General features: G+C 38.7%; 1 protein-coding gene and 1 long non-coding RNA gene across 2 annotated transcripts; one reads left to right on the top strand and one right to left on the bottom strand.

Annotated features, from left to right (window-relative positions):
• Positions 1–2,810, bottom strand: LOC128645814 (uncharacterized). Its single transcript, XR_008400147.1, has 3 exons — positions 2,622–2,810; positions 770–918; positions 1–45 (listed from the first exon to the last, which is right to left on the bottom strand). It is a non-coding gene; the product is annotated as an uncharacterized LOC128645814 (long non-coding RNA).
• A 2,101-nt stretch (positions 2,811–4,911) lies between these two features.
• Positions 4,912–25,860, top strand: LOC128645813 (cytokine receptor common subunit gamma-like). The gene is made up of 7 exons (XM_053699084.1): positions 4,912–4,994; positions 6,075–6,259; positions 7,977–8,125; positions 8,858–9,020; positions 16,897–16,987; positions 18,179–18,263; positions 21,223–25,860. The coding sequence occupies exons 1-7, from the start codon at positions 4,945–4,947 to the stop codon at positions 21,373–21,375; spliced, it is 876 nt and encodes a 291-aa protein (XP_053555059.1). The 5' UTR covers positions 4,912–4,944; the 3' UTR covers positions 21,376–25,860.
• The last annotated feature ends 245 nt before the right edge of the window (positions 25,861–26,105 follow it).

Below are 26,105 nucleotides of genomic sequence, written 5' to 3'. Positions count from 1 at the left end.
GTCATAACTGGGCAAAGAAAATAGCGCTGATCTAACTTCCTTTACCTGTAGTGGAGAGGTGGGAAGAGGTAAACGGTTAGAGAACTCAGGATGATTTAAGATAGTGATCGACAACTTCCAATGGGGGGAGGATGGCTCGGCTCGGTATTTTGAAAGCTATAAGAACCCCAGATCTATATTTTAAAAGCCTAAAAGGCCGCAATAAATGTATGACTACACAGAAATAATATAATATTTCTACAAATTTCCAGTGGTATTTTGTAGCAGGGTTCTCTATCTCCTGTTCTTTTTAAGTTGAAGCCACTTTGTTTGCCCATCACTAGAATTCCCCACAACACATATTTTTAGTTTACCTTTTTCTTGGGGCTAAAAACTATGGCACTGATTTTTAGTTTTGGTTTCCTCTTAGGGGCTGCACAAACTAGTGCAGTAGACCCCGTGTAGCCCATGTACTGCCAGTTGGCAGTCCCTGATGTAAGGTGAGAGCAAATATGGGCTAATTATCGCTCACCTAGCGTGCTAACTGCGCTTATCTTCTGCATTTTACTACAATATCGTGATCATGTTTACATGTTCTCCCACAGACTTATGTACCACAAAAGTGGGGAAAAAACTAACACCCTACTCACGCACAAACCCAATCGCAGTGCACTATACCAACATGAAATTTTAATATTTCACATTCCAATGTTCTTCACATAGCAGAAAATGTTCTATTTATTCATAAATACATATTATAATACAGTATATAGCTGTTAGTATACATTACCTTCCCCTCCTTGCTGGCCATATTCTGATGTTCCACCTGGAAGCAAATGCAGAGGACAGGAAAATGTCCATGGTCAAACTGCCATTGTAGAAGCAACTCAGAGTGATTTGTTGCCTTTATTGTCAGGTTATATGGAGGGTCCAACTTGACTGCAAAATGTCACGTTATATTACTGAGAGTGTGTTCATGACTGCGTATCCGACTGCTTTTCTCTATCTGGATGTTAGAATATGTACATAATATGTAGACAGTAGCACTATTTTATATACTGACAACCCTGTGGTGCATATCAATCAGCTGCTATAATTTATCTCATGGAATATTTCCTGTAGTCATTAGCAAGAATGCGCACACATATCACACTTAGTAGCTTAGCAGTTAGTTTAATCTCAGATACGTATATCCACAAATCAGATATAGAAAAATTAGATTTAATTCTAATGCCAGTTTGTGGTCCTGTTTTTATCTAAACAATAGTGTACTCTTATGTGACACACCAGCCTAAATGCTTGGAAAGTATATGGAAGCTTAATGTAAAATACAATAGCAATAGGACACAAAAGCGCATATGTCTATTCCTCAAGGTCACTGAATTTATGTAGATCAAAAAAACAGCCACTGACAATAGCAACAATCATGTCTCTATCTATAGTGGTTCTCAAGCAACCCAAAAAATAGGCGTCCGAAGAGAGATAACCCCTTTATGGCAGTTGGGGGTTAGTAGGGACAACTATTAACCTTCAATGAGAGTCACTAAGGCATTTTAGCATTGCGTCTCAAGCTTGTTGGTATAATACCCTGGCTACTATTCTGCTGAGGCTAGTTACAGATTTGATTTTTTAGTTGCAGATAATTAAAAAATAAGATTTTTTTTTTCTATAAGTGTATCACAGTCTACTCACAATTGTTTTTGTGACAGCTTAATATTTGTTTCCTTAGGCTCAGTATATAACAAAGATACAATGTAATTTCTAAATATTAGGGATCCCTAGACCTCTCACTGCCCTAGTATCCTGACTGTGAACAACTACTGTATAATCCTAAACCCCCAGACTAGGGCTGCAACAACTAATCAGTAAGATTGATCATAAAAATAGTTGTCAAAGAATCTCATTATCAATTAGGTGGTCTGCGATTTGTTAATTGCACAGCACCAGCTGCTTCAATCTGATGAACTCCTGCACATGGTATTGTGCAAACATTTAATTTTTTTTATTTTTTCTATCTGATTAATCGGATGATTATTGTCCGATTAATCGGATAGAGAAAAGATTAAAAAAATAAATAAATTCAATTTTTTTTGCACACAATCTTAGTTGCAGTAGTTCATCAGATTAAAGCAGCTGGTGCTGTGCAACTGACCAACTAATCGCTGACCACCTAATTGATAATGAGATTTGTTGACAACTATTTTTATGATCAAACTTACGATTAGTTGTTGCAGCCCCACCCCAGACCCCTAGCAAATTAACCCTTACCACAAATAACTTCTTTAACCTTTACTGGGACCCTTTCTGTTATTTATTAACTTTCTAAACCCAGATCTAGTTGTCTATTAACATCACTGTATCCTCCCCCACTGTATAACCTTACCAAGCCCTCATTTATATTACCCTAAAGTCTGAAAACTGCCCTTGCATATTAACCCTTCCTATGGAATGGTGTTGAAGCATTATATTTTTTTTTCTCCTTAAACTTAAGTTTATTACTATTTTATTGAGCCAGTATAAAGCCTATTGTGAGCTGGTAAAATTATGTTTAGTTGATTGAAGTGATCTGTTCACTTTTTATCCCCTGTGCTTCTGTTTATTGAAACATTAGTATATATATATAATAACACACTCATACATACCCATCGTTTGCATTCTTTCATACTCCCGAATTATTGGTTTGTCTCTATTAGTAGAATTCAGCTGCACAACAAAAGGTGAGAAAAGATTGACTGTAGGGGCATTGATCCAGCAGCCAATATTAATCTGACCATCCTGAAGATAGTTACGACAAGGAAGAGCAGGTTGGGATTCAAAGTTTAAGATCCTGAAAAACATGTAAGAGATATAAACGGAAATAAGTTTCTAAAAGCTTTGAAGCAAAAAAAGACAGTTCAATATGAAAACTTTACTTTAAAGATGTCGCCTTGTGATACAATAGCCTTACACATTTTAAAACATTTGTAAATTATTTGGCTTATATCATCCTTATCAGTTCTGCAGGATAGCTACCCCGCTTATCTATTACCCATTATAGAAGGCAGTGCTTCTGAAGAATCTGCCCTCCAACATCAATCCAGATGTACAATATATAGTTATTCAGAGATCGGCTTATCAGCGTTTGTCAAGTGCACCATCAGTCAAACACTGCGCCTGCACTGAAAGCTGGTGGTTAAGGTATTGTGATGATTCAGTTTGTATCATAAAAACAGAGATAACCAACTTTCTAACACATGGCCCCAGGTCAATATTTTAGAAACTTTAAGTGCTGCGTATAAAATTTATATTTATTAAACACACAAATAATAATTTGTTTCCTAAAGTGTTGAGTGGCATGGGGGATTTAGGTAATGTTGCAGAGTACGCTCATCATCCTTTTCCCATTTAGAGAGTTCTTTCAAGTTTTGGTTACCCAAAGCACACATTTTTATTTTTGCCTTTTCGTGGGTCCACAAAATCTATGGCACACATTCTTATTTCTACTTTTTCCCTGGGCCGGAAATACTAGTGCAATGGGCCACATGAGGCCCTTGGGCCACCAGTTGGCCATCCCTGATATAAACACTAATGGATCATTGAGCAAGGACAATGTTTTAATGAGGTGTAATGGGCATGCCCATCATATTTACATATGCTCCTGAAACACTAATATAATTTTCTAACAGCCAGTGACGGTTGTAGAACTTAATATTTGAGGATGGGGGGCTATTTGGGAGGCTAACAAAGATGGTGTAGACATTACACATAATATATAGAGCCCTTTGCAGCTCAATGAGGGTGCTACACATGCGTTTCGAGGGAAATAGCACCCCTAAACTCCCCTATAGAACCCCACTGCGAACAGCATTTGTTCTTTAAATGAATTTCACTTGAGTGTTAAACTCTGATATGACATACCTGTAGTACAGTGTGTAGTCTCCTTCGGTGTCCCTGCTGATTCCACATACAAGTTATGCATTTATTTTTATCTGCAATACACTGCAGCACTGAAACACAAGACAAAAGGTAAGCACATGCTTTTCAAAAGAGTTTTATGCATTTACATCAAGGGAATTACTGTGAAATCTATGCGGGATGCACAAGCCTGTTGAAACAATACACATGATACTTTAAACGTAAAGCAACAGACAACAAAGTTTCATATGGATATTGTAATGTAGGTTTGTGTATGATCTACTGCAGTTGGGATGTAGTTAAAAGGACATGAAACCCACATTTTCTCTCATGAATCAGAGCATTATTCTTGCACTCATATTACAAGTTGAAAGTAAAATGGTAGCGCTCAATTGAAAGCCTCAGGCATGCTAACCTCTTGAGGTCAAATAGTGCGGCTGTTCTAAATCCCTCACATAATCAACTATGGGGTACGCAACAAAACTCAGGTCCTGGCTTTTGCTTAAACTCTGACCTGAAGGTATGCTAACATGAAGTTGCTTATATATATATATATATATATATATATATATATATAAAGCAACTTCATGTTAGCATACCTTCAGGTCAGAGTTTAAGCAAAAGCCAGGACCTGAGTTTTGTTGCGTACCCCATAGTTGATTATGTGAGGGATTTAGAACAGCCGCACTATTTGACCTCAAGAGGTTAGCATGCCTGAGGCTTTCAATTGAGCGCTACCATTTTACTTTCAACTTGTAATATGAGTGCAAGAATAATATGCTCTGATTCATGAGAGAAAATGTGGGTTTCATGTCCTTTTAACTACATCCCAACTGCAGTAGATCATACACAAACCTACATTACAATATCCATATGAAACTTTGTTGTCTGTTGCTTTACGTTTAAAGTATCATGTGTATTGTTTCAACAGGCTTGTGCATCCCGCATAGATTTCACAGTAATTCCCCTTGATGTAAATGCATAAAACTCTTTTGAAAAGCATGTGCTTACCTTTTGTCTTGTGTTTCAGTGCTGCAGTGTATTGCAGATAAAAATAAATGCATAACTTGTATGTGGAATCAGCAGGGGACACCGAAGGAGAACTACACACTGTACTACAGGTATGTCATATCAGAGTTTAACACTCAAGTGAAATTCATTTAAAGAACAAATGCTGTTCGCAGTGGGGGTTCTATAGGGGAGTTTAGGGGTGCTATTTCCCTCGAAACGCATGTGTAGCACCCTCATTGAGCTGCAAAGGGCTCTATATATTATGTGTAATGTGTCTACACCATCTTTGTTAGCCTCCCAAATAGCCCCCCATCCTCAAATATTAAGTTCTACAACCGTCACTGGCTGTTAGAAAATTATATTAGTGTTTCAGGAGCATATGTAAATATGATGGGCATGCCCATTACACCCTCATTAAAACATTGTCCTTGCTCAATGATCCATTAGTGGTTTATATCAGGGATGGCCAACTGGTGGCCCAAGGGCCTCATGTGGCCCATTGCACTAGTATTTCCGGCCCCAGGGAAAAAGTAGAAATAAGAATGTGTGCCATAGATTTTGTGGACCCACGAAAAGGCAAAAATAAAAATGTGTGCTTTGGGTAACCAAAACTTGAAAGAACTCTCTAAATGGGAAAAGGATGATGAGCGTACTCTGCAACATTACCTAAATCCCCCATGCCACTCAACACTTTAGGAAACAAATTATTATTTGTGTGTTTAATAAATATAAATTTTATACGCAGCACTTAAAGTTTCTAAAATATTGACCTGGGGCCCCATGTGTTAGAAAGTTGGTTATCTCTGTTTTTATGATACAAACTGAATCATCACAATACCCTTAACCACCAGCTTTCAGTGCAGGCGCAGTGTTTGACTGATGGTGCACTTGACAAACGCTGATAAGCCGATCTCTGAATAACTATATATTGTACATCTGGATTGATGTTGGAGGGCAGATTCTTCAGAAGCACTGCCTTCTATAATGGGTAATAGATAAGCGGGGGTAGCTATCCTGCAGAACTGATAAGGATGATATAAGCCAAATAATTTACAAATGTTTTAAAATGTGTAAGGCTATTGTATCACAAGGCGACATCTTTAAAGTAAAGTTTTCATATTGAACTGTCTTTTTTTGCTTCAAAGCTTTTAGAAACTTATTTCCGTTTATATCTCTTACATGTTTTTCAGGATCTTAAACTTTGAATCCCAACCTGCTCTTCCTTGTCGTAACTATCTTCAGGATGGTCAGATTAATATTGGCTGCTGGATCAATGCCCCTACAGTCAATCTTTTCTCACCTTTTGTTGTGCAGCTGAATTCTACTAATAGAGACAAACCAATAATTCGGGAGTATGAAAGAATGCAAACGATGGGTATGTATGAGTGTGTATATATATATATATATACTAATGTTTCAATAAACAGAAGCACAGGGGATAAAAAGTGAACAGATCACTTCAATCAACTAAACATAATTTTACCAGCTCACAATAGGCTTTATACTGGCTCAATAAAATAGTAATAAACTTAAGTTTAAGGAGAAAAAAAATATATAATGCTTCAACACCATTCCATAGGAAGGGTTAATATGCAAGGGCAGTTTTCAGACTTTAGGGGTTAATATAAATGAGGGCTTGGTAAGGTTATACAGTGGGGGAGGATACAGTGATGGTTAATAGACAACTAGATCTGGGTTTAGAAAGTTAATAAATAACAGAAAGGGTCCCAGTAAAGGTTAAAGAAGTTATTTGTGGTAAGGGTTAATTTGCTAGGGGTCTGGGGTGGGGCTGCAACAACTAATCGGTAAGTTTGATCATAAAAATAGTTGTCAACAAATCTCATTATCAATTAGGTGGTCAGCGATTAGTTGGTCAGTTGCACAGCACCAGCTGCTTTAATCTGATGATCTACTGCAACTAAGATTGTGTGCAAAAAAAATTGAATTTATTTATTTTTTTAATCTTTTCTCTATCCGATTAATCGGACAATAATCATCCGATTAATCAGATAGAAAAAAATAAAAAAAATTAAAATGTTTGCACAATACCATGTGCAGGAGTTCATCAGATTGAAGCAGCTGGTGCTGTGCAATTAACAAATCGCAGACCACCTAATTGATAATGAGATTCTTTGACAACTATTTTTATGATCAATCTTACTGATTAGTTGTTGCAGCCCTAGTCTGGGGGTTTAGGATTATACAGTAGTTGTGTCACAGTCAGGGATACTAGGGCAGTGAGAGGTCTAGGGATCCCTAATATTTAGAAATTACATTTGTATCTTTGTTATATACTGAGCCTAAGGAAACAAATATTAAGCTGTCACAAAAACAATTGTGAGTAGACTGTGATACACTTATAGAAAAAAAAAATCTTATTTTTTAATTATCTGCAACTAAAAAATCAAATCTGTAACTAGCCTCAGCAGAATAGTAGCCAGGGTATTATACCAACAAGCTTGAGACGCAATGCTAAAATGCCTTAGTGACTCTCATTGAAGGTTAATAGTTGTCCCTACTAACCCCCAACTGCCATAAAGGGGTTATCTCTCTTTCGGACGCCTATTTTTTGGGTTGCTTGAGAACCACTATAGATAGAGACATGATTGTTGCTATTGTCAGTGGCTGTTTTTTTGATCTACATAAATTCAGTGACCTTGAGGAATAGACATATGCGCTTTTGTGTCCTATTGCTATTGTATTTTACATTAAGCTTCCATATACTTTCCAAGCATTTAGGCTGGTGGTGTCACATAAGAGTACACTATTGTTTAGATAAAAACAGGACCACAAACTGGCATTAGAATTAAATCTAATTTTTCTATATCTGATTTGTGGATATACGTATCTGAGATTAAACTAACTGCTAAGCTACTAAGTGTGATATGTGTGCGCATTCTTGCTAATGACTACAGGAAATATTCCATGAGATAAATTATAGCAGCTGATTGATATGCACCACAGGGTTGTCAGTATATAAAATAGTGCTACTGTCTACATATTATGTACATATTCTAACATCCAGATAGAGAAAAGCAGTCGGATACGCAGTCATGAACACACTCTCAGTAATATAACGTGACATTTTGCAGTCAAGTTGGACCCTCCATATAACCTGACAATAAAGGCAACAAATCACTCTGAGTTGCTTCTACAATGGCAGTTTGACCATGGACATTTTCCTGTCCTCTGCATTTGCTTCCAGGTGGAACATCAGAATATGGCCAGCAAGGAGGGGAAGGTAATGTATACTAACAGCTATATACTGTATGTATAAATATGTATTTATGAATAAATAGAACATTTTCTGCTATGTGAAGAACATTGGAATGTGAAATATTAAAATTTCATGTTGGTATAGTGCACTGCGATTGGGTTTGTGCGTGAGTAGGGTGTTAGTTTTTTCCCCACTTTTTGTGGTACATAAGTCTGTGGGAGAACATGTAAACATGATCACGATATTGTAGTAAAATGCAGAAGATAAGCGCAGTTAGCACGCTAGGTGAGCGATAATTAGCCCATTATTTGCTCTCACCTTACATCAGGGACTGCCAACTGGCAGTACATGGGCTACACGGGGTCTACTGCACTAGTTTGTGCAGCCCCTAAGAGGAAACCAAAACTAAAAATCAGTGCCATAGTTTTTAGCCCCAAGAAAAAGGTAAACTAAAAATATGTGTTGTGGGGAATTCTAGTGATGGGCAAACAAAGTGGCTTCAACTTAAAAAGAACAGGAGATAGAGGGAACCCTGCTACAAAATACCACTGGAAATTTGTAGGAAATATTTTATTATTTCTGTGTAGTCATACATTTATTTGCGGCCTTTTAGGCTTTTAAAATATAGATCTGGGGTTCTTATAGCTTTCAAAATACCGAGCCGAGCCATCCTCCCCCCATTGGAAGTTGTCGATCACTATCTTAAATCATCCTGATTTCTCTAACCGTTTACCTCTTCCCACCTCTCCACTACAGGTAAAGGAAGTTAGATCAGCGCTATTTTCTTTGCCCAGTTATGACCCTAAGCAGATCTACACTTTTCGAGTCAGAAACAAATTATGCGAGATTTGTGCAGACGCTAAAATGTGGAGTGAGTGGAGCGAGGAAATCACCTGGGGGAAAAATGAAACGCTTATCGGTAAGTATGCAGATTGGTAGTGCAAGCGAAAGAGTGATAGCACAACTATTAGCAAATCTGTTTCCTAATAAGGCATTTGTGATTGAATGCATAAACTCATCCTTGTGGAAAGGGTTCATTTCTCTACACGGAAATATATAAACTTGAAAGAAGCAAAATGCTTTAAGGTTTGTCAGGTCAGTGCTGAACACCTTTATACTATGTAGTAGGCAGGACATTAGTGGCTGATTAGCAACAGCTGAGAACAGTTTGAGGGCTATATAAGGCAGCTCTTGTAAGCAGGGTTAGATTCATTTGGATCTCAGACAGGAAAGTAACAGGATACTGTGAGAGTTGTCTTTGGTAACCTATCTAAAGTTTATTGTAAAAACTTGTAGGATTATATAAGTTGTGTTTTTTCTTCTAAAGCATATGACTTTGTATGTTTACTATTTATTTTATGTTTGATTACCTAAGGAAGTGTGGCTTTTTAATCCTTGAAGTTCTGAGTGGAATTAAAGACATTTCTTTAAAAGAAGTGAACATTTATTTTTGCGTTATTTTGTTTGTGCTTAACAACTCCTTACAGGTCCACTCCATTACAGCAATCATTTTCTTTGTTTCAATACTTCAATATACAATCATTGTCTTTCTTGCATATAAAATGTATTTAGTTACTAGCAATAACAAGTGGACATGTGAAGAGCGGATTTTTTCACATCCATAGGCTTTAGCCTTCGAGCGCTATGAAAATGTATAATCTATCTAAATAATGGAAGAACATTTTTGAGTTTCATGTCCCTTTAATTTGCTTCATACAAGCTAGTGCTGAATCTCTGCAAATGCACAGGGCATGCTGATGAAATTGTAATATTTTACAGTATAAGCATTTTTGCTGAAGAAATATATTCCAAAGAAGCTTATTTTCAAAACTAAAATGCACTTGTGCATATTGTTGTTTTGAGCATTATGTCCCTTTAACCCCTTCAGAACGCAGGCAAATGTCCATAAACAAAACGTAAACATCCGTGCAAACAGGATGTCACATGATTGTCACTGCAATCATGTGACTCCAAACAGCGATGATTGGGTCCTGGGAGACTGCCTGCGTTGCTAGGCATGTCCCCTAGTTGGATCCGCCAGAGTTTTTACATAGAGGGGAACAAGATGCTGTAAAAGTTTGGACGTTCCATGCCGTCCTAAAGGTCTTAAAGCCAATGACATCTAGAGGTTAACCTAAGGGAGAATCTATTCAAGTACATAAAGCTATGTGAAGTGCTTTGGACAGCTTTTCATGGGATTTCCAAATGCTAAGCCGCTCTAATATATTAGAGAACCAGGTTACCACCATATGACGTGTGAGTGGTTTTACACAATTCACTGCAAGAAGAGTTATTCCAGTCTATCAGAAATCACTTGTTGGTAATAGTTTCCCGGGGTTTTCTGTGCTTTTTTATGTAACAGACTTGCACCTTTATAAAAAAAAGGCCTATTTTAATTTTTTTGTAAATGCTCAGTTTACATATTAATAAATAATAGTTTAATGGTTTAAGAAAAAAGATGGAAATACTATGTTCCTATGATTTGTTGAAGAGATACCTAGGTAAGTGTCTGGATCACTTCGTATCAGGAAATAGTGCTGCCATCTACTGATCTTGCAAAGGAATAACAACATTCTTGCAAAACGGCTTCCATACAGTGCTCCAGACATGTGCACGCTCCTGAGTTTTGAATTATATGTCACGCAAATTACACGTTACAAATGGAAAATGTTGATCAAACCGTCCCACCTATGAAAACCCAGACTCAACCCTACTTGAAAAGAAAGAGAAAAGCATATTTCTAATACTTCGAGAAACGAGAATTTAATCATTTTAGATTTCCTATTGTTTATATAGCCACATAGTTAAACATTTTAAATTTGTATTCCTTAATGTTAAAATAACAAGGAACAAGCATAACAAGAATCCCTGGGTATGCTCAAATTTTCGTGCAGCTATTGGCAGATTCAAAAAGCCTTTAGTCGTCACTAATCTGTTTTGCAATTATTGCAAAACATTATTCAAACAGAATGTACAGTTTAAATCTATTATCATATTTACGTCTTAGTATTCTTTGCTGAAACTGCTCCTTTCCGTGAAACGCTCTGGAATGTGCATGTGTAAAGACTGTGACACACTACAAGCAATGCGGCGCAAGGTGAAGCAGCTGCTTCGCACAGCGTCACATCGCTTCTGAAGTTGAAATATTTCATCTCTGAGTGCTCAGCTACGCGACCTGAAGCAGCAGAGTGCTCAGAGAAGAAAAGGCAGGACACACTGAGCGAGCACAGCCGCATCTACACGCTGTGCGACGTGGGATATTCCTCTATCAGACCAAAGTTGGCTAGTAGTCTTCTTATCCCGGCGTCAAGTGGAATGATAGGAAATATCCCAGAGCAGAGAGAGTTTGTAAAATGAGGCAAGCAGTACTCACAGTAGGCAGGGTAGTCCTAGCGGTAACAGGAAGGCAATCGAGCAGTATAGCAGTTCAGGGGTAAACTAATAGAAGGAGTTCAGGGGTTAAGCAGGCAGAGTGGTCAGACAGGCAGAGTTCAGCAACAGTATAGCAATCCAGTAGTTCAGGGGTTAAGCAGGCAGAAGAGGGAACCATGCCTGAATCATAAAACGGTGATCCAGAAAATTTCCAGCAGCCCCTGAATTAATGAAGGCTTGAGCATGGACAGAATTCTGAAGGAAGGTAAGGGTAACAGGTACCAGGATCCGAGAGGAGTGAGGGGATTTAGTAGTGACCATGCTTAGAGGTACCCCAGTATTATCCTCTAAGCATTGGATTTTCCCTGCCGAATATCACAATTCTTTAGTTGGTGGGAGTTATAATCACAATAAAAGCATAGTCTCAATCTCCTTCTTTTCTGTCTTTCAGACTCTGTGGGTTTGAAAGAGTAGAGATCCATGGGTTTCTCTACTATGGTAACTGGAGGTGCTGAAGGGGTAAAGGATAGTGTAGAGACTGAATGAGTAGGAGGACAAGAGGGAAGGATTCTACGAGTTCTGTCTCTCTCAGCTTGTCTCTCCTGAAAGCGGGAATCCAGACTGATACAAAGTGTTATGAATTCATCCAGGGAAGAAGGAACATCACAATAAGTAAGCTCATCCTTGATGCGCTCATGCGACCCTATCCTAAAGCCCGCCTTGAGGGCACTGCTGTCCTAACTGGTCTCAATTGCCAAGGTGTGAAACTCAATGGCGTACTGTGCCACAGTTTTACTGCTCTGGCGGAGATCCAAGAGAGAGTACTCTGCTGCAGAAGTGCGTCCAGGAGTCCCGAATTCAGAGGATAATGGAGAAATTAAGGCATCAGCATCGTTCAGGAGTTGAGCGTTCTGTTCCAAAAGGGGAGAGACCCAGGCTAGTGCCTTGTCTTTCAACAAAGAAATTATAAAAGTGACCTTTGACTGATGAAACTGGAAGGTGTGAGGATCATTGCGAAAGTGCAGCCTGCACTGGTTGAGAAAACCCCTACAGTTGGTAGTACCATCATACTTGTAAGGCAAGTTTATCCAGGGTATACTTCCAGGAGCTGGGGAAGGAGGTGCAGCACTAGTAGCAGGAACTGGCTGAGTAACAACAGGAGTAGTGTTCTTCTCTGCAACCAGCGAGGAAAGCATAGCGGAAATTTCAGCTAGTTTGGTATCCAAATTATGCAGGTGTATGGCATGGGTTCCCAGCATCTGTCCCTAAAGGGAGACTGCCACCTCATTTGGGTCCATGGCCCAAGTATAATGTAATGCTTGTGAGGTATTCCTCTATCAGAGCAAACATGGCCAGTAGTCTTCTTAACCCGGTGTCAAGTGGAATGATAGGCAATATCCCAGAGCAGAGAGAGTTTGTAAAATGAAGTAAGCAGTACTCACAGTAGGCAGGGCAGTCCTTAGCGGTAACAGGAAGGCAATCCAGCAGTATAGCAGTTCAAGGGTAAACCAATAGAAGGACCAGGAACAGGCAGGAGTCAGCAACAAAAGTAAACCAAGGAGCACAACAGTTCAGGGGTAAACCACTAGGAAGGTCAGACAGGCAAAGTTCAGCAACAGTATAGCAATCCAGCAGTTCAGGGGTTAAGCAGGCAGAGTGCTTAGATAGGCAGAGTTCAGCAACAGTATAGCAATCCAGTAGTTCAGGGGTTAAGCAGGCAGAGTGGTCAGACAGGAAGAGTTCAGCAACAGTATAGCAATACAGTAGTTCAGGGGTTAAGCAGGCAGAGTGGTCAGACAGGCAGAGTTCAGCAACAGTATAGCAATCCAGCATAAAGTATAATAACACCCAGGAGCACACTAAGTAACACCTATACTTGGGCAGTGATAGGTAGAGCAACTTACATAGGCGCAGGAGTCGTGCCACAGGAGATCCTGACCAGCTTCAGAGGGTAAGAGATGTGCGTTGATAACGCTGCACACACAGAGGAGCCATCTCTTCCCTGGCAACAGCCAGAGCCGCAAGTGCCGTGTCCCTGGCAACAGCCAGAGCGGTGTGAAACAGTGGAGTATTTCGGCTTTGCGCTGCCCTAGGCACTCAAAATTCTGCTGCCCCCCCCCCCCCAAAAAAAAGGTTTTAGGCCTTTTTACCCCTGAATAATTTTTTGGGTCAGTGTGTAATATGTTTTTTGTTTTTTATTTCATAACAATTCAAAAGAAAATGGGATAGCAAAACACTTGGGTTGAATTGCTTGCATCTCATACTATTTTCTCCCTGAATGGAAAGAAGGGAGGGAGAGAGAGAGAAAGAGAAGAGAAAAGTGGGGAGGGAGTGGAGAAAATGGGGGGAGGGAAAGAAGTGAGGTAAAGAAAGGAGTGAAAGAAGGGAGCAAGGGGGGGAGTTTAGAGAAAGACGGGAGGGAGGTAAAGAAAGAAGGGAGGGAGTTGAGGGAGGTAGGAAGAGAGTTGAGGGAGGGAGGAAGAGAGTTGAGGGAGGGAGGGAGGAAGAGAGTTGAGGGAGGGAGAAAGAAGGGAGAGAGGAAGGGAGGGAAAGAAAAATACACTTTGAAACATCACTGCCCTTCACATGTAACAACATACAGTAAGTGTCCGTTTACTATTTACTCTGTGGGTTCATGAATACAGCGAAAGATAGCTATTAGTAGCTAACATAGTGTACATTAGCACTGAGAGTTTATGATTAGACATCACAAGCTGATCTAATCAGTGCACAGACACATCCAGTTTTTTAGTTACTAAGACCTGCAAAAAAGCACTGCACTCACAGACCCACCACAGCTGAAAAGGGGAGGCAGCATATCTGCACAAGGTCTTCTCCTCCAGCAACGGTTTAAAGGAGCACTGCCTGTGAAGAGCGACCTTATCAGTGCACGTGCCTTGTCTTCTCTGTAAAAGCCTGCACTTTATCGCTCACTGTACTGTGTGTTGGCTTTTAGAGAGAGGATAGGGCAGATGTGCTGCCCCTCCCAAATCTGCCTCCCTAGGCACTGGCCTTGTTGGCCAAGGCCATAATACGTCCCTGGTGCGAAAGCATGTGGTTTGAGTACTATATGTATATGTATGAAACTGAGCAGCACTATTCATGTTCCTCTCTGCACACCCTGCAGCATGTATAACTCATAAGTGTCCAGGAAAACATGGCCGAGGTAGCAACCCTAATCACAATTAAGATATCCACTAATCTAAATCTAGTCAGCCATCTCCATGATTTGTGATCCTTTAGCACCTAGACTTAAAGGGACACTGTACCCAAAAATTTAATTTTGTGATTCAGATTGAGCATGAAATTTTAAGCAAATTTCAAATTTACTCCTATTATCAAATTTTCTTCATTCTCTTGGTATCTTTATTTGAAATGCAAGAATGTAAGTTTAGATGCCGGCCCATTTTTGGTGAACAACCTGGGTTGTCCTTGCTGATTGGTGGATAAATTCATCCCCCAATAAAAAAGTGCTGTCCAAAGTACTGAAACAAAAAAAAAACAGATGCCTTCTTTTTCAAATAATGATAGCAAGAGAACGAAGAGAAATTGATAATAGGAGTAAATTAGAAAGTTGCTTAAAATTGCATGCTCTTTCTGAATTACAAAAGAAAATTTTTTAATTCAGTGTCCCTTTAAGGAGTTTACACAGGCTTATCCAAAAAACACAAAATGGATAACAGTTAATATCTAAAGTAAGAATAAGAGAAGGTAACATAAAAAGAAAAATAGTGTAGTGCAGAACTTAAACCCCACTAAAGCCACTTTCTTAAAGGGACACTGAACCCAAAATTTTTCTTTCGTGATTCAGATAGAGCATGTAATTGTAAGCAACTTTCTAATTTACTTCTATTATCAATTTTTCTTCATTCTCTTGCAATCTTTATTTGAAAAGAAGGCATCTCAGCTAAGGAGCCAGCAAATTGTGGGTTCAGAACCATGGACAGCACTTGTTTAAAGGTGCTGTCCAATCAGCAAGGACAACCCAGGTTGTTCACCTAAAATGGGCCGGCATCTAAACTTACATTCTTGCTTTTCAAAAAAACATAACAAGAAAATGAAGACAATTTGATAATAGGAGTAAATTAGAAAGTTGCTTAAAATTGCATGCTCTATCTGAATCACAAAATAAATTTTTGGCTATAGTGTCCCTTTAAGCCTATCTCCTTCCTAGACAGGGTTACTCAAAATAGAAATTTACACAGGGATAGAGAGGGCACTCTAGCATATGTGTGGTTATATCAAGGTATAAAATAACAAGTCAAATAATGTATAAATTTTTATTTACAGTGAAACTAAAATCACTGACTCAATAAAAAACACTTATTAAAAACTATATATATATATATATATATATATATATATATATATATATATATATATATATATATATATATATATATATATTGTAGAGAGGACTTTCCTTCATACATATTGCATACACCTGGGGAGATAATTTAGTGAGACCAGCTTGTGTAAAATGTTTACAGCATTTCATAATAATTGTGAGAAAGCTTCAAACATACCCTGGGAATTCCCCTGTTCAGCCCAAGGAACTCCCTGCCCCTCACACTTTCTGAAGTTGTCAGTTTACTTTTACAATTGAGCAAATACAACGTGCAATGTAAAAGATGCACATAAATGTACAATGTATGATCCTAATAAAATAACACAGAAATGTTCAAGAGTTTGAAAAATCACTGTTGTATCTAAATCTAAACGCATTAAAATGCAAAAGAGAAAGTGTAAAGCTTATATGTAATAATACTGAAAGGACCCAAACTGAAGTGTAAAGTAATATAAAATAAAATAAGCACAAAGTGTAACAAAACTCTCATATCATGCTTTTCTATATTGCACTGGGCTTGTCTCTGCTTAGAAAATGCAGAGAGCACCCCTAGAAATAAAATAGCAAAATCTACCTGTCTAAACTCTTGTGAGAGATCTCACAGTGTTGGAAGATCATTTTAGTTCATCTCATCTGAGTGGAGAGCTTTATGGGAGGCATCTCTTTTCTCTCTAGGACTTCTAAAATCTGCCCTTCTTATAGCATTCAGTGAGTTCAGCCCCTGTGGGATCTGCACAATAATTCCTCCTAAAGCAGGAGAACCTTTTATCATCCACCCCTCAGCACTTTTGTGTTGTATTTTTATTATGCTTTTTTTTTTATTAAAACATTATTATGCTTTTGAATTACATAATAATATTTAATTTTACAATGTATTTATTTTTTAAATGAAGTTAACATTTGATTAAGTGAATGTAGTCACTGAAGTGAGCAAAGAAAAATCTATTATATTTTTATTTATATTCATTTTCGCCCTTTTAGACTTTGATCTTCTCTTCTTTTAGTCTCATTATCAATCTTTTCTTAAACCTTTTAACCTTTTAACTCTCACATTTCATATTCTTCTCATTCTCAGTTGAAGCGTCCATTGTGCAGAGTCTTGTAATCTCCCTCATGTCTTCAGTTCTCTTGCTGGTATTGCTTTTTCTGTTGATCCGCATGGAAAGGTTAGTTTCATTTTTCCAACGTCTATATTTTAGTCTAAGTTGATTTTAATAATAATACTCTGTTGTACTGACTTCCCCCTCAAAATAATTATTTGTAGTTCTTCTTACTATTCTATATACAAAACTTGATTTTTTTAGTTGTAAATTAGCTTGTGCACTGCTCTAAGTAATCACTGGTTCAGGCACATTGCAGCAGTTTGCAGCATACTTAAAGAGATATGTAACATTTTTCTTTCATGGTTCAGAACAATATTCCAATTTACTTCTATGATCAAATTTGCTTCATTCTCTTGGTATCCTTTTTTAAGAAGCATCATGGGAGCTAGCGGGAACACATCTGGTGAGCCAATGACAAGAGGCATATATGTGCAGCCACCAATCATCAGCTAGCTCCCAGTAGTGCATTATTGCTCCTGATATTCAACAAAGCATACCAAGAGACTGAAACAAATTAGATAATAGAAGTATATTAAATTTGTTTAAAATTGCATGCTCTATCTGAATCATTAAAATATTTGGGGTTTTATTACCTAGTTTAAAGGGATAGTCAACACCAGAATTTTTGTTGTTTTAAAAGATAGATAATCCCTTAATTACCCATTCCCCAGTTTTGCTTCACCAACACAGTTATAATAATATGTTTTATCTCCGTGATTACCTTCTATCTAAGCCTATGCAGACTGCCCCCTTATTTCAGTTCTTTTGAAAGACTTGCATTTTAGCCAATCAGTGCTCACTCCTTGGTAAATTCATGTGCATGAGCTCAATGTTATCTATATGAAACACATGAACTAATGCCCTCTAGTGGTGAAAAACTGTCAAATGCAGAGGAAGCCTTCAAGGTCTAAGAAATTACCAAATGAACCTTCTAGGTTTAACTTTCAACTAAGAATACCAAGATAACAAAGCAAAATTGGTGATAAAAGTAAATTGGAAAGTTGTTTGAAATTACTTGCCCTATTTGAATCATGAACTTTTTTTTGGACTTGACTGTCCCTTTAAGTTACCGAAATTGACTTCCAGCTTCTGCAGGGAAAGTGGGACATTAAATGTAATGTGTCTATCTATTTTGTTCATCCTAAGGACAAAAATAAACTTCTCAACATAGAATAACCTTAAACATAAATTCAACAAACATGAGCTGTAGCATGAAAAACAAGTATACTTATTGCATACTGTTTTTTTTTTAAGGATCTGGGTGATTTTGGTGCCTCGAATTCCAAATCCAGGAAAAAAATTTGAAGATCTTATCAAGATCCATAAGGGAGACTTTCAGGTGAGGGTACAACATGAATGTAAAATGTAAGTGGTAGGTGTGGAGCATTGTGAGAACTGCTTTTCATGGGGATGAGTAGAAACAACAGAGGGTATGTGTTAGAGAGACTAAAGATGGTTGTGAGCGTTAGAGAGTGCGTGGGGGAGAGTATATGTGAAAGAGACTGAAGAAGGTTGTGAGAGGTAGAGAGTGCGTGGGGAGAGTATGTGTGGGAGAGACTGAAGATGGTTGTGAGCAGTAGAGAGTGTGTGGGGAGAGTATGTGTGGGAGAGACTGAAGATGGTTGTGAGTGGTAGAGAGTGCATGTGGGAGAGTATGTGTGGGAGAGACTGAAGATGGTTGTGAGTGGTAGAGAGTGCGTGGGAAGAGTATATGTGGGAGAGACTGAAGTTAGTTGTGTGCTGTAAAGAGTGCGTGGGGGAGAGTATGTGTGAGAGAGACTGAAGATAGTTGTGAGTGGTAGAGAGTGCATGGGGGAGAGTATGTGTGGGAGAGACTGAAGATGGTTGTGAGCGGTAAAGAGTGCATAAGGAAGAGTATGTGTGGGAGAGATTCAAGATGGTTATGAGCGGTAGAGAGTGCGTGGGGGAGAGTATGTGTGGGAGAGACTGAAGATGGTTGTGAGTGGTAGAGAGTGTGTGGTGAAGAGTATGTGTGAGACTGAAGATGGTTGTGAGTGGTAGAGTGTGTGTGGGGGAGAGTATGTGTGGGAGAGACTGCAGATGGTTGTGTGCTGTAAAGAGTGCGTGGGGGAGAGTATGTGTGGAAGAGACTGAAGAAGGTATTGAGTGGTAGAGAGTGCGTGGGGGAGAGAATGTGTGGGGGAGACTAAAGATGGTTGTTTAGAAGTAGAGAATGCGTGGGGGAGAGTATGTGTGGGAGAGACTGAAGATGGTTGTGAGCGGTAGAGAGTGCATGGGGAAGAGTATGTGTTAGGTGTTGTTTTCAGGGGGGGAGTGTCAGTCAGGACTTGGCTTGGAATACACCATATCAGCTGGAAATGAAGGGGTTATTTGATCAGGATATCCAGAGAACAGCACTTCAGACCACGCAGCAATGAGTCTAAAACTATTCTCCTTTATTGAAAGACACACAACATGTCTTATAGGCGACAATTTCAGCATACAGGGTTAACATGATGACACGTTATGACCGTGTCATTTTACACAGTGTTTGTCAGGAAAAATACTAGCTAGAAACAATATTTCTATAGTCATAATAAGAAATGCATCTAGGACCAAAGCAAGGTTATTTGAGCATCTTATAGAGATAGCGATTTCCAGTCGTTTTGCCCAGAACATCTGCAAGGCCACCTAGCTCTGCAGAAACCAACAACAAACATGTATTTCCCACTAGAGAATAAACTACTTATAATAAATGTTATTCAGAACAAGATGGATGCCAAAGACAAGATGGCAGCCAAGAACAAGATGACGCTAGTCATGCTAACAATAATTCCTAACAGTATGTGTGGGAGAGACTGAATATGGTTGTGAGCGGTAGAGAGTGCGTGGGACGAGTATATGTGGGAGAGACTGAAGTTAGTTGTGTGCTGTAAAGAGTGCGTGGGGGACAGAATGTGTGAGAGACATAAATGTACAAAGTATAGAGTGTGTGTGATGAAGAGTATGTGTATGAGAGACTGAAGATGGTTGTGAGCGGTAGAGAGTGTGTGGGGGAGAGTATGTGTGGGAGAGACTGAAGATGGTTGTGTGCTGTAAAGAGTGCATGGGGAGAGTATGTGTGGAAGAGACTGAAGAAGGTATTGAGCGGTAGAGAGTGCGTGGGGGAGAGTATTTGTGGGAAAGACTGAAGATGGATGTTAGCGGTAAAGAGTGTTTGGGAGAGTATTTGTGGGAAAGACTGAAGATGGACATGAGCGGTAATGAGTGTGTGGGGGAGAGTATGTGTGGGAGAGATTCAAGATGGTTGTGAGCGTTAGAGAGTACATGAGGGAGAGTATGTGTGAAAGAGACTGAAGAAGGTTGTGATCGGTAGAGAGTGCGTGGGGAGAGAATGTGTGGGAGAGACTGAAGATGGTTGTGAGCAGTAGAGAGTGAATGGGGGACAGTATGTGATGTGTGGGAGAGACTGAAGATGGTTGTGAGGGGAAGAGAGTGCATGGGGGAGAGTATGTGTGGGAGAGACTGAAGATGGTTGTGAGTGGTAGAGAGTGAGTGGGGGAGAGTATGTGTGGGAGAGATTCAAGATGGTTGTGAGCGTTAGAAAGTACGTGGGGGAGAGTATGTGTAAAAGAGACTGAAGAAGGTTGTGATCTGTAGAGAGTTGCGTGGGGGAGAGTATGTGTGGGAGAGACTAAAGATGGTTGTGAGCGGTAGAGAATGCGTGGGGGAGAGTATGTGTGGGGGAGACTGAAGATGGCTGTGAGCGGTAGAGAGTGTGTGGGGGAGAGTATTTGTGGGAGAGACTGAAGATGGTTGTGAGCGGTAAAGAGTGCATGGGGGAGAGAATGTGTGGGAGAGACTGAAGGTTCATGTGCTGGGATGAAAGCTGTACATGTCTGTGTTTTAAGGAAATAAAAGTACAATATGAAAATTATCTTATTTGTTACAACATTTTGTTAATGGGCTATTTCTTTCCTATAACTGTGTGTTTAACCCCTGCAAAGAGGTTAAACACAAAGTTAAAGTCAGCTCTAGAGCAGCAATGTGCAAGTACTAACTTGTAGATGAACACTGCCAGTGAGCCAATGGTGTGAGGTATATTTGTGAAGCCACCAATCACCACCCATGTTCCACTCTGGAGTGGAAGTACATTGCTGGTTTTGAGCTGACTTTATGAGTTTGACCTCATTGCAGGGGTTAAACACGTAATTATATGCCACCAAACATCCAATAATGCATTGCTCCAACTCATTAGAGCATTTTATTCTTACACTTTTATGTCCATTTAAACTTCTATCCCTGTTCTTGCTGTTATCAATCAATTTATTTTATAGGAGTGGCTTGGGATTTCCAAAGAGGCTGTGGAAAGTTTCAAGCATAACTACACTGAGACACTGTGCAGTGTGAGCGAGGACCCAGAGTTCAATGGGGGAGATGCTAAACGTCACCCACCCAATGGACCCACAAACCAGAACCTGCTTAATTAAAGAGAAGAGGAAAGAGGGATGTAGTAATACCTATCCTGTTTCATAGTTAGTGGGGAAAACCATTTTGAAAATAAAATATTTTGTCCATTCACATTTGTGGTGGGATGCTTAGTTTTAAATGGAAAAAATTTATGTGATTATAGATTCAAGCAAGATAAACTGTTAGATGAATGGATGTGTTGGAGAAGGCAGATGGCTTTAGTAGAAATGCCTAGGTTAGGCCTGATCATATATATACACACAAATAAAAAGCTGCAGTGGACTAGTAAGAAATTAGGCTTTTATCTAATTTTAACTTTGAATGGATTAGTACATTTTCCCTCTGAGTCTGAACTAGTTACCTTTCTGTATAGTTAAGCAAAGTTATATTTTCCCACCCCTGTTGATAAATATATAGCCTGAGCCTGATGTGTTCACTACCTACTGGTTGTCCGTCACATGGTACATTATTCAGACTGATGAATGAGTCTGCCTTTAAGCCAGTTAATTGCCTTGTCTTGAAGCCAAGACTTGAGAATTACCTTTAAAATGCTCTTGGTCCAATTACAGCTATTTGCTCACAGTCCAGCATGTCTGCTTTTATCCTGACTATTCTTGTTGCCTATCCGTTTGTCACCTTGATTTTTCAAACCTTAGTCTAACCTAGGTGTCAATCATTAAGATTTTTAGTGTTTGAGGTTTATCAGCCTCATGCCCACTTTATAGCATAACCATTGCCTTGCATCCCCTCTGATAGTATCAGCCCACATCAGATCACAACTGATTCTTAATTTGCCTAGCGAGCACTTCAATCATATCTCACTTTGCTTCATAGAATTTATTACAGAAGCAGATCCATCTCAGCAGACCATGTGATGGACCAAATCAGTTTATAGGGACACTCAAGTCAAAATAAAGTTGTATGATTCAGAAAGACCAGGCAGTTTTAAGACACTTTTTTCAATTTACTTCTTTAACCACTAGAACCTGTTTTGCAAATCGGGCATGAAAAAACAACAACTAAGTAACTAACTAGAATATTGGTCATTTTACAGACTTTAAAACCCCACTATTATAACCAGAAAAAGCAGCAGACATTTTTTATGCAAGATATTAGTCTTGTTACTAGGCCAAAACCTTGCAATAACACTTTTTCTTTACAATAAACAAGGTTAGAAAAAAACTATAATGAGCATTTTTACAGTATAATGAATATAAATTAGACATCATACACACATGTACTGTATATCAATAATGGCCCAGCTCAAATGCATGACTAATTCATTTACTAGTTTTGCTATTATTTTGGAAGTTAAAATGTTAATTTCACACATGTAAATTGCTATTCTAGAACGGTATTGATGTAAACACCTGTATAGTAGGGGATATACCTGCTGAATGGCCATTGTATTAGTGATTTGCATTTGCATAAGGTGTAACTGATAGTAAGTTTTCTGGTAACTTCATAATGGGAATCATGATTTACTTCCAGAACTGGTAACTTGTGCTAGAACGACATTAATGATCAAGGGAGAAAACATTACTTTAACTTGGTACCGATTTACGCTAGAAATCTCACGCAAAATACTTCTTAACTTGCAATCTAGGCCATGGTTGTGAAACTGAGAGATAGAGAAGAGCAAGAAGATGCAGTAAAGTAGTCAGGGAGAAATAGATTAAGGGGAGAGAAGAATAGAAGTGGTAAGAAGCTTAATGGTGCATATGTGTTGTTGGCATGAAAGGTGAAAATTACTGCTTTGTGTGCTGCTTTCAATAAGGTTAATTAGTGCCCTCCACCTGTAGGAAGGTGTTAATCACTGCTCTATGTGTTGCTTTCAATAAAAAAATGTTGTGCCCTCCAGCTTTAGGAAGGGGTTAATCACTGCTCTATGCGTTGCTTTCAATAAGGTTATATTAGTGCCCTCCATCTGTAGGAAGGGGTTAATCATTCCTCTGTTTGTTGCTTTAATAAAGGTTAATTAGTGCCCTCTACCTGTAGGAAAGGGTTAATCGCTGCTCTGTGTGTTGCTTTCGATAAGGTTAATTAGTGCTCTCCACCTGTAGGAAGGGGTTAATCATTGCTCTGTGCGTTGCTTCAATAATTTTAATCAGTGCTTCCTCCTGTAGGAAGGGATTAATCACTGCTCTCTGTAATGCTTTATATAAGGTTAATTAGTGCCCTCCACATGTAGGAAGGGATTAATCACTGCTCTGTGTGTTACTTTACATAAGGTTAATTAGTGCCCTCAACATGTAGGAAGGGATTAATCACTGCTCTGTGTGTTGCTTTAATAAAGGTTAATTAGTGTCATCTACGTGTAGGAAGGGGTTAGTCACTGCTCTGTGTGTTGCTTTAATAAAGTTTAATTAGTGCCCTCAACATGTAGGAAGGGATCCATTACTGTTCTGTGTGTTGCTTTAATAAAGGTTAATTAGTGCCTTCTACCTGTAGGAAGGGAAAAATCACTGCTTTGTGTGTTACTTCAATAATTTTAATTAGTGCTTCCTCCTGTAGGAAGGAATTAATCACTGCTCTGTGTGTTGCTTTACATCAGGTTAATTAGTGCCCTCCACCTGTGTAATGGGGTTAATCACTGCTATGTGTGTGTTGCTTTAATAAAGGTTAATTAGTGCCCTCTACCTGTAGGAAGGGATTAATCACTGCTCTGTGTGTTGCTTCACATAAGGTTAATTAGTGCCCTCCACCTGTATGATGGGGTTAATCACTGTTCTGTGTGTGTTGCTTTAATAAAGGTTAATTAGTGCCCTCTACCTGTAGGAAGGGATTAATCACTGCTCTGTGTGTTGCTTCACATAAGGTTAATTAGTGCCCTCCACCTGTGTGATGGGGTTAATCACTGCTCTGTGTGTTGCTTTAATAAAGGTTAATTAGTGCCCTCTTCCTGTAGGAAGGGATTAATCACTGCTCTGTGTGTTGCTTTACATAAGGTTAATTAGTGCCCTCCACCTGTGTGATGGGGTTAATCACTGCTCTGTGTGTTGCTTTAATAAAGGTTAATTAGTGCCCTCTTCCTGTAGGAAGGGATTAATCACTGCTCTGTGTGTTGCTTTACATAAGGTTAATTAGTGCCCTCCACCTGTGTGATGGGGTTAATCACTGCTCTGTGTGTTGCTGGGACTACATGATTACGAAGAGTTTAGATAGAAGAACTATGTATGTATAGCTGGGTTAGGACAGAGAAAAGTGTTGGATAGTTCCTGTTTTTGAAATAAATTGAATTTACCCATAAGCTCAAGTCCTTTTTGCAAACTAACAACAAACCTAATGTAACATTACACCATGCAGAAATAAAATGTTTAAATCAATGCAATCCATTGAGACCTTTATAGGTCTTTAGAGTGGGATGAGAAAGATGAAATGTTGGTGAAAAAGAAGGTTAACAGAATATAAGTCACATCTAGCTTTTGAAGTATAGGGATATTGTTAAATCCTAAATTGTTCTCTTCTGACTGTCAAAAAACATCTAATTTACTGCTATTATAAAATTCTTAATTCTCATGCTATTCTTTGTTGAAAAGCATACCTAGATAGGTAGCATGCCGAGTCTTAGGTAGCATTGCTGCCATCTAGTGCTCTTGAAAATACATGATTGTTTATTAAAAATATTCTTGCAAAACTGATGCCATAAAGTGCTCCACACACGTGCACGCTCACAAGCCTACCTACTTGCTTTTCAACAAAAATATACCAAGAGAAAGAGGTAAATTTGATTATAGAAGTAAATTGGAAACTTTTTAAAATTGCATGAATCATGAAAGAAGAAATGAGGATTTCATGTCATTTTAACATATACTGTATGTATAAATGGACTTGTGGCCATTGTATATTGTAAATGTAGATAGGGTTGCCAGGTGTCCAGAAGTCAACTGTACAGTCTAGTGTTTTAGCAGGCTGTCCAGTAAAATCTTCACAAAAATAATGGACACTTAAATGTCCAGTTTTTTAAAGTCCCTGATTGTTAGCTAAATGTAAATGGGCTTCTATGCCTCAACACATTACAAATATTTAGCAGAAAGAAGTGTAGGCCAGTCAATGGGTCAAATCACTTCTGTTAACATGCAACTAAAGAGGTAAAAATGATTGATTTGTGTATTACTAGCAGCCAAGAGGTAAAATGACTGCTCAGTAGTGATAAATATACATGTGGGATCAAGAGTGGGGATTAAGGTATGGGGGTGGGTGGGATTGTGTGACCCGACCTACCACCATCATGCCCAGTAACTGACAGATTGTACAGTATTTTTGTGGAGGACCGCTGGCGACCCTAAATATATGGCATAGGACATATTACTGGACATTTTGTTTAACATTCAAATCTTCTATGCCACAAAAATACTGCATGTTTTGCTTTTATTGACTTTATTTTTGCTCTATCAATTCTTTTTTTAAGAAAAACATTTATTTTTACAGTTGCTTTGTTTTAAGCGTTAGGATTCTGATTCCTATTAACAAGTTCTGCTACATAAAATAAAATTGATCACTTATGCAGCGCTTTTGTTGAGTTTATTTCTAAACATAGTAGTACATGAATTTTATATGCATTAAAGGGATGCTGACAAATGACATTTTGCAACCATGTATATATTCTATAACAATAAATCATACCCCAGTGTTTATTCTAATCAAAGGTGCTTTTGTACCTTAAAAATAGGCTTAAGTGTTTCCATACTGGTAGCATTAGCCGACACCATTCCAATCTGAAAGTGAAATTATCAGAAGTTGCTAAATG

The sequence above is a fragment of the Bombina bombina genome, chromosome 1 (assembly GCF_027579735.1).
Source record: "Bombina bombina isolate aBomBom1 chromosome 1, aBomBom1.pri, whole genome shotgun sequence".
In the NCBI taxonomy this organism is placed as follows: Eukaryota; Metazoa; Chordata; class Amphibia; order Anura; family Bombinatoridae; genus Bombina; species Bombina bombina.
This window is presented reverse-complemented; position numbering and strand designations above follow the sequence as displayed.